The sequence below is a fragment of the Prosopis cineraria genome, unplaced genomic scaffold, assembly GCF_029017545.1.
Source record: "Prosopis cineraria cultivar Desert tree isolate PC_DT_omini unplaced genomic scaffold, ASM2901754v1 PC13, whole genome shotgun sequence".
Taxonomy (NCBI): Eukaryota; Viridiplantae; Streptophyta; class Magnoliopsida; order Fabales; family Fabaceae; genus Prosopis; species Prosopis cineraria.
Window position 1 is genome coordinate 3,622,964 of NW_026555344.1, and position 9,687 is coordinate 3,632,650.

Genomic DNA, 9,687 nt, shown 5'->3' on the forward strand with positions numbered 1-9,687 from the left:
CACATTTCGGGTAGAAAACTTTGAATCTACATAAAATAATAACAACATGAAAGCAACTATAAAAGACTTCCATTTACTGTTATTAAATGAAATTAAATATGTGATGATTGTCCACTTCAAAATAATTCACCATCACTCCTTCCAAGAGCAGAGCCGTGAACGCGAGTTGGGGTGTAAGATAATTTAATAATTAATATTTTTTAAAATGATAATTTAATGACTAAAAAATAATAATTCCACTATAACTAAAAATTTTAATGACATAAACATATTAATCATTATTTTTTTATATGAATATGTTTTTTATACCTTATCTTAATTATTAAAATATTATATATTTAATAAGTTTTTGAATTTAAATGTTTTTTATTTTGTCAAAGGATATAAAAATATCAAAAATAGCTGTAATTTTTCTTATACTGAAGTGCCATCGGGTCCATCACTGAATTTCCTTGATGTTTACAAATGTTAAATTAATGACAAATCCAATTACGTGATTATAATATATATATATATATATATATATCTAAGTTTATGTTGTTTATTTATCATGGATCACAGAGGGCTCATCCTGTCAGTTTGAGAAGAGCACCTATAATTTCTCATTGAGTTTGAAATTTATGCAATTATAAATTAAATCTATACTCATTTCGTTTAAAAATGTAAAGTATTTTTAATCTTTCGAGATGTAATCATTATTTTTTTTAAAGTGTCCCTATTAATAATAATGTTATATTTATTGTAAGGTGTTTAATAGGAGTAAATATAAAAAGATATGATTAGTTTGAAAGTAGGTAATTACTTTATTGAGGAATAAGATTTTGTTAAAAATACCTTATATTTTTTAACAGAAGAGTATAATATAGTTATAACAAAATAAAGCAAGAACTAAATGATGAAAAATATAAACTTTATATATCTTTTTCTATGCTAATTTTTTTTTTCCTTTAATTTTTGACCATGGAATAGAAATCTTTGTCACCGAACTCATGAGTTGCAACGTGTATGGTAAGATATTTATTTAAAAAATATATATACAAAAATTAAAGATATCAAAATCCTTTATTCATATAGTAAATTAAATGATTGTATATATTTATTTTTTATAGAACCAAGAACAATTTTAAAGCAAAGGCAGACCTTGAGAAATACACAGTCTCAATTTTTTTATCAAACGCAATTACGCAAGTTGTGGAATCCCTCACCGTCTTCTCTCCCCATACACGTTGAAAAGAGAAGAAAAAATTGGTTGGTCGTTGTGAATATCATACTATATTTCAATTCAAACCTTGTAAAATAATAATTATATCCCTGCAAATAAATAATCAGACAATTTGCATAATATGCGCTGGATATTTCAATGAACACGGCAAATATAATAATAATAATAAAGAATCCATGCTTTCTTCAATTAATAAAATGCATAGTAGCAGTATATTTTCAATTTTTATTTCATATTAAAAAAGAAAAAGAAAAACCGCACTAAAATCTGATACGTTCTTGGGTTTTGACTTTGTTCCACGGAATCAGATAAAAAATATATCTATATAGGTTAGGTCATTTGTACTTCTACACCTACATTTGCTGATGTTCTTATAGAAACTTTTTGTTATATTTTAATCAAATTCTTGCCAACAAAACTACCAAATCACGTCGTGTATTTCAAGATTTATATTTTCATTGGTTGGTTTGAAATTCCTTCTTGAGAACATTTCATTATCTAAATTTTATGTCAACTATTTTCAGTGTTTAAAATATAACATCTTGACATAATTATTTAAGCAAGTTGCTAGAAGTTCAATCTTATATTTGTGTATGTAACAATGTAAGTATGAGAGGTCTATTTATTATGCTCAATATTTTAAGGAAGATATTATCTATCCTTAATGAGACAAAAGATAGAGTTCAACGTAGAGGAAAAGGAAGAAACGAACAAAATAGAAAAACAACTGACAGAACAAATAACAAAAGCATATATTAAAATATTATAATATAGTAATTCTAATAAAATACTAAATTAATTTAATAAATAGATGAAAATTAGTGCTGACAAAGTACTCTTACTTCATCTTATATATTGTGATAGAATGTGAATATTAACGTTGATACGAGGTGGCAATACATTTTTAAACAAAAAATATAATTAAAATCGATAATATTAATGATTAATGTTAAAAACTAATAATAACTATATAAATTATAAACAATATTTTAATCAAACTTAAAGGTGTCACCTTGATGATATAAAACTATACATGATCTTGATATTGGTATTTGTTAATATGTTTTAGGCTTTAAAATAAGAAAGGAAGAAAATGAAAAGTAAGACGTTAAGGGAGGGCTAGAGCAAGTTAATGTAATACAAATTAATGTATTTTATATTTTGCCATTAAAATATATATATATATATATATAATAGATTCATCTATAATTAATGTTATATTAGAATAATTGAAGCTTTTCAATGGAAAGAATACCCAATATTTTATTCTCTTTTATTTGCAATTAAATATATTATAATACAAATATCAATACATATATATAATTAATAGGGTTATTAAGAAATTTTTTGGGAGACTTTAACACAATTGTCTCACTTGCTTTATCGCTTGCTCAAACATGCTTGAGGCCTAAGCAGCCATCCATTCAATTCCCATTCCTACAGACTAGAGAAGACAAATAAAAACTCAAAGATTCACATCCCAACCATGCAATCAAGGAGCCTGGGGCATTCCCGTTGGTGGGACTAGAGTTCACCAGTAGTCAAACTCTATGTAAAATAGCACAATCCGTTTCAATAATTGCATTCGATACTAGTACTCTTCAATATTTTTTTAACAGGCATTCATAGAGTATTGAAATGCTAATTTTATTCAAAATTATAAAGCATGTTTGAAGAAGTTTTTTTATCTTAAGATATAAAATATTTTGAATAAAATAAGGTTTCATTAAATGTACTAATTTCAATATAACACTTTCTCTCTCTATAATTATTTTTCATCTTTTCTCTTTTCTATATATCAAAATGATGGATATTTTTTAAAATTTTATATTTTTATTTTGAAAAGATAAGATTGTTAAGTATATTTAATAAAATTTATTTGTATGTAAGATTTTATCTAAAAGTGCCTTGTAATTTGAGACAATGAGACTATTATTTTTATATTTTTTAAACAATATTTTTGATATGTATTTGATACTTTCAGACTACGAGTTGGTAATTTAAAGCCAAAACTTTAAGATTATTTTTAAGAAATTAAATTTTTTAAATATTGCAATGTTAATCTTTTTTATTCCCAATATATATTTGTGATTTTATTTTAAAAATAAAGATTATATTTTCCTTAAAAAATAAATTTTAGATATAATGAAAAGGTAAAAATTATATTTTTTTTTAAATTATAAAATGGTAGGAATATATCTTTTGACATTTAAAGTATGTTTGAGAATATATGATAGAATGGAAAGAAAACATCAATGGGATGGAATAAAACATTCCATTAATTGGGAGTTTCATTAAAGGAATAAATGATTTTATTTAATTATTATTTAAGAAAATTATAAAATTAATAGATTTGAATTAGATATAATTATAATTTTTAGTTTTAAGGTAAGGGGAAGTGAAAGAGTGAGAGAGGGTGAGAAAGATAAGGATAATTTTATAAACATATTATTCATATCATATCATTTCATTCTTAACTTTCCAAATGGAGGGTCAAGAAAAAATAGATATACGATGATAAGGGATGACTTGAAACGCCACCCCAAGCTATCTTACTTTTTTTAAAATTTCTCCTAAACAACGATATAAGACTTATAATCATTCCATTTCATCTTAAAAAAAAAAACTCTCAAACATTATGTTAAATCCTAAGTGGAGAACTATTAGCAAAGTCTAGGCGATAGGCAATTAGATATGGATAAAAAAAATACAAATAATGATTATGTTTTGCTTAATATTATTTTAGAGGAGTAGATATGTATGCTATTTTGGACATTATCTAAATTAAAAATATATTTTTATTATTTTTATAAATATGTATATATATATATATATATGTATGTATGTATTGAAAACGTATCGTATTTTATATTTTTAAAAATAAAAGTATCACAATATTGAATATGTATTGCATTCAATACACGCATTAGTATTAGTGCATCATAGGCCAGATCCTTTCTATAGTTACTACACACCAAAAGAGACAATGATCTATTTAAAAATTGAAATTGATAACTATGATATATTGTATTAAAAATGTATTCTATTAAATCGGAATCAAAATGTCAATAATTTTTTTATAAAGGATCCAAATATTATTTTCCCTTAGAAAAATGAAGAAAGGTTGTAGGTGATTTAAAAATTAAATAAATATATTAAAAACATCTTAAATTGTCTATGAAGTTGTCATTTATCATAACATTCTCATGTAATAGGAGTTTGGATTAATTTAGATGGGGATGATAATATTCTCATAATATCAAGTAATGGAATAAAAAGAAGTTAAAAACTACTTAATCTTGTGTATCATAAACTTTTAAGTGCAATAAATAGAAATAGATTTTTTTAATGAAACAATCTAAAGTTTAAATACACACGTCTCTCTCATTGATAAAAAGAAACACATCTCATAATCTACAAGAGACTTACCCTCATTGAGGATGGCACTTGCAACTTTCTTATTTAAGAGAGGTACATGTGCCATCAAGTTAGAAGGTTAATTATTGGCAATAAATGGAAACCTGGCTAAGGGCTTGGGGCCATAGTAATAGGAAAGATAAATCAAAATGGTTTAAAGCTTTAATTTGCAAATCAGTCATTTCATGAGCAGTGGCATCGCCCAGACCCCAGAGCTCCCGTTCTTTACCACAAAAAGGATTACGTTGTTATCTAAGTGGAAGACCCATTATAGAATTCAATCTCAAACAGATACGTTTTTTTTTTTTTTTTTTGCCTTGGGGGGGGGGGGGCTGGGGGAAGAAAATGGATATTCATACTCAGAACTTCAGGACAGAATAACGCCATCAGAATTCAACAGGTGCTTCGCTTGCCTGGCGCCTCAATAAAACACTTGCACCAGACGAGAAGAAGCAGACCTCCACTTCACACCTCTCTCCCCCACGCCCCTCAAACCCACCCGGAAAATATTATATTTGTCTGCTCCCCACGTTATCAATGGAAGAAAGGCATACTTGTCAATCATGATAATGATCATAAACACAAATTCCACCCAGCCACTACTGGCCGCCCCTCAAAACAAACAAAGCCCTCTCAAAAAGTAAACGCTGAATGGAAATGATTTTCTTTATGGAAACATCCTCCTCCTTTTATATATTAACCCATTTGTCAACGTCACGCCACTCTTTCTCTCTCTCACCTTCATTTTTCAGGGTCAAGGGATGGTCACGCCGATGCAATAATCCCCCAACATCCCAAACTCCTCTTCCTAGATTGGCCGATGACACCCATCTGTCTGCTTTCCCTCCTCCGTCTCCATCCTCCTCTTCACCTTCAAGTTCTTCATTTTACATGAAGAAAGATCCCCAAGACGACGTCTTTCCCTTGGGGGTATCTGTTCTGATGACACTTGAAGCTTCCACGCATAGAGAACGACCAAACCCGTCAACATCATCTGCTACAGGAAGACCCTCCGCCATTCTCAGGGATACGAGGTTCATGGCCTTTCTCATCGTACCGTTAGTTCTGTCTTGCCTCGTTGTCAGTGTCTCCTCCTCCTGTACCCAATTGGATAACGAGTCTCTCTTGGCCTTCTTCAGTAATATATCCACGCTTTCCTCTCACCCTCCACTTAATTGGTCTGCTTCCGTTGATTGCTGCTCTTGGGAAGGCATTCTTTGCGATGAGGGAGATAAGGATAATGGGGATCAGCGAGTTATTGGCTTATTGCTTCCATCCAGAGGTCTCGCTGGTTCTATATCCCCTGCTCTCACGAACCTCACTGGCCTGTCTCAGCTCAATCTCTCCCGCAATCGACTTTATGGTAATCTCCCAACCCAATTCTTCACACTCCTTAATCACCTGCAGATTCTTGATTTGAGCTACAATCGTCTCTCTGATGAATTGCCAGCATCTGATCTTAATAATAACAAAACCAGTAGTATTATCCAGGAGCTTGATTTGTCTAGCAATCTATTTCAAGGAACACTCCCTTCTTCTTTCCTTCAGTACCTTGAAGCTGCAGTAGCAGCAGGGACTTTGACATCTTTTAATGTTAGCAACAATAGCTTCACAGGTCAAATTCCCACTTCTCAACTTTGCGTAAATGAAAGTCTCAGATTCTTGGATCTTTCCTACAATGATTTCAATGGTTCAATTCAATCTGGATGGGGAACTTGTTCCAAACTTGAGATTTTGCGGGCAGGTTTCAATTTTCTCACTGGGCCTCTTCCTGGTGACCTTTTTTATGCCGTTTCCCTCAGAGAGATTTCCTTGCCCCTTAATAAACTCTCTGGAAATATTGAAGATGGCATTGGTAGCCTTACCAACCTCACAGTCCTGGAGCTCTACTCCAATGATTTCAGAGGATCCATACCACGAGATATTGGCAAGCTATCCAAGCTGGAAAAGCTACTGCTTCATATAAATAATTTGACGGGTGCTTTACCCCCATCTCTAGTGAACTGTGTCAATCTCGTCGAGTTAAATTTAAGGGTCAATCTCTTGGAGGGGAATCTCGCGGAATTCAATTTTTCCCGATTCCAGCGGCTCACTACTCTTGATCTTGGCAACAATAATTTTACAGGCAATTTACCTACAACCCTTTATGCATGCAAGTCACTGGCTGCAGTAAGGCTAGCATCAAATCAGCTTGGGGGACAGATCACACCGGACATACTTGGACTTGAGTCTTTGTCTTTCCTATCAATATCTACCAACTATCTAAGAAATTTCACAGGAGCTATGAAGATACTCACCGGTCTCAAGAACTTAGTAGCCTCGTCCTCTCAAAGAATTTTTATGATGAAACCATCCCATATGATGAGAACTTAGTAGGCCGAGATGAATTTCAAAAACTCCAAGTTCTAGCCTTGGGTGGTTGTAATTTCACGGGTCAAATACCGGGCTGGCTTGCAAGGCTTAGGACGCTCGAGGTCATTGATCTGTCCTATAATCTCATCACTGGTTCAATTCCTCCTTGGTTGGGCACACTTCCGCAGCTATTCTACATAGACTTGTCTCATAATCACCTTACAGGAATATTTCCCACGGAACTCACAGGAATTCCAGCATTAACATCACAAGAGGCAAATGATAGAATAGTAAGGTCTTACCTGGAGTTACCTGTCTTCATTGTGCCGAACAATGCTTCTCAGCAGCAGTATAATCAGCTTTCCAACCTACCACCAGCAATATATCTGAGAAACAATAGTCTCCGTGGGAATATTCCCACGGAGATTGGCCTAATGAAAGTCTTGCATCAGCTGGATCTGGGTAATAACAACTTCTCTGGCAGCATTCCAGTTCAAATTTCTAGCTTGACTAATTTAGAGAAGTTAGACCTCTCAGGGAACCGACTTTCTGGTGAAATTCCTGCTTCACTCAAAAGCCTCCATTTCTTGTCATTTTTCACTGTGGCAAGCAATGATCTTCAAGGGGAGATACCAACAGGTGGTCAATTTGATACATTCTCTCCTTCCAGCTTTGCCGGAAACCCTCGATTGTGTGGTTCAGCTATACAACGCTCTTGTCCTAGTCCACAAGGTAACATTGCAACTCACCGCACTTCGAACAAAAAGATCATGATAGGACTTGTTATTGCAGCCTGTTTCGGCACTGTTTCTGTCATGATTGTGTTGGTAATCTGGATACTTTCCAAGAGGAGGATCAATCCAGGGGGAGACCCAGACAAGATTGAACTGGAATCAATTTCTGCTTACTCCAATAGTGGTGTTCATCCTGAAGTTGATAAGGAGGCTAGCCTAGTGGTAATGTTCCCCAATAAAACAAATGAAATCAAAGATCTTAACATATTTGAGATCTTAAAAGCCACTGAAAATTTCAGTCAAGCAAACATAATAGGATGTGGGGGTTTTGGTTTGGTTTATAAGGCAATGTTACCTGATGGAACTAAGCTAGCTATCAAGAAACTTTCAGGAGATATGGGGCTTATGGAAAGGGAATTTAAAGCAGAGGTAGAGGCTTTATCAACAGCCCAACACGAGAATTTGGTTGCATTGCAAGGTTACTGTGTACATGATGGCTTTCGGCTTCTCATATATTCTTATATGGAAAACGGAAGCCTGGATTATTGGTTGCATGAGAAGCCTGATGGTTCAACTCAACTTGATTGGCCGACTCGACTGAAAATAGCGCGGGGAGCAAGCTGTGGATTGGCTTACATGCATCAGATATGTGAACCACACATTGTTCATCGTGATATAAAGTCAAGCAACATCCTCCTTAATGAGAAGTTTGAGGCACACGTTGCTGATTTTGGCTTGTCCCGGTTGATTCTTCCATATCACACTCATGTTACAACTGAGCTTGTAGGTACATTAGGTTATATTCCCCCTGAGTATGGACAAGCATGGGTTGCCACTCTCAGGGGAGATGTGTACAGTTTTGGGGTTGTCATGCTTGAGCTGCTCACTGGGAGGAGACCTGTTGACATAGGCAAGCCAAAAATGTCAAGGGAATTGGTTGGTTGGGTGCAACAAATGAGGAGTGAAGGAAAACAAGATGAAGTTTTCGACCCTCTTCTGAGGGGGAAGGGCTTTGAAGAGGAAATGCTGCAGGTACTTGATGTGGCCTGCCTCTGTGTCAACCTGAATCCTTTCAAGAGGCCAAGCATCAGAGAAGTCGTTGATTGGTTGAAGAATGTAGGATCAGCCAAACAACACCAGAATAAAGAGTAGAGAAAAATAATTGTTCTTCAAAAATCTTGACAGCAGATATGTATACTTGTGCAAAATTTTTTGTATTTTTATAAGTACAGATTTTGATTCTTACCTCTGTAAATGATGATTCTCACAATAATAATGTTGCTGCTATCAAGCTTTCACGAATCGATTTAAATTATGTGATCAGCCGTACTCCGATGATGAACCTCTCTATTTTAGTCACAAGTTTTGCCTCAGATAACATCATCCACTCTTAAACTCCTTTTCTGACATGTACAGCATCCTGAAATAATATTCCTCTTTACTCATTATTCTTAATATTGCAGCAATGTTACTGAATTTACTTGTTACCACTGTTGCCGTTAGAAATTATTGACAGCAGGAGAGATTGAACTAAATGGTAACTAGGATAATAAGTACTCTTAACTTCTCACTCTTCTATATGCTCCTATGATAAAGGATAATGCTATTGCAAGCGTTAAATGACATATCACAGGTTAATGAAGCTAGTGAGAGCGTGAGACAATATACTAGAACTTTTCTGAGCCAAAGACCATACATTGGGACTTGATATCTCATACTGATGCATATTTCGCGTTTCCAATGGTTATTTTTATTTACCATGGAAAAGCCTTGTACATAAGTTTTGAACATTATGAAAATCATGAATGAAACTGAATATACAACAAATACTATGTGCTCTGCCTCTGACCTTGCAGTGGTTCGACACGACAACGGTCTTGATTTTGTGTTTTCACATCTCTGCAATTTGGTGATAGCAGGAAACACGTTCAATGTAAAACCGTCAGTATCCATTTTATTTCT

At 33.3% G+C, this 9,687-nt stretch overlaps 1 protein-coding gene across 1 annotated transcript; it reads left to right on the top strand.

The window, feature by feature from the left end:
- The first annotated feature begins 4,970 nt into the window (after nucleotides 1-4,970).
- Nucleotides 4,971-9,027, top strand: LOC129290895 (tyrosine-sulfated glycopeptide receptor 1-like). Its single transcript, XM_054927964.1, is given in 2 exon segments — nucleotides 4,971-6,947; nucleotides 6,950-9,027. Coding segments are annotated over 2 exon segments (3,585 nt in total). The 5' UTR covers nucleotides 4,971-5,290; the 3' UTR covers nucleotides 8,878-9,027.
- The last annotated feature ends 660 nt before the right edge of the window (nucleotides 9,028-9,687 follow it).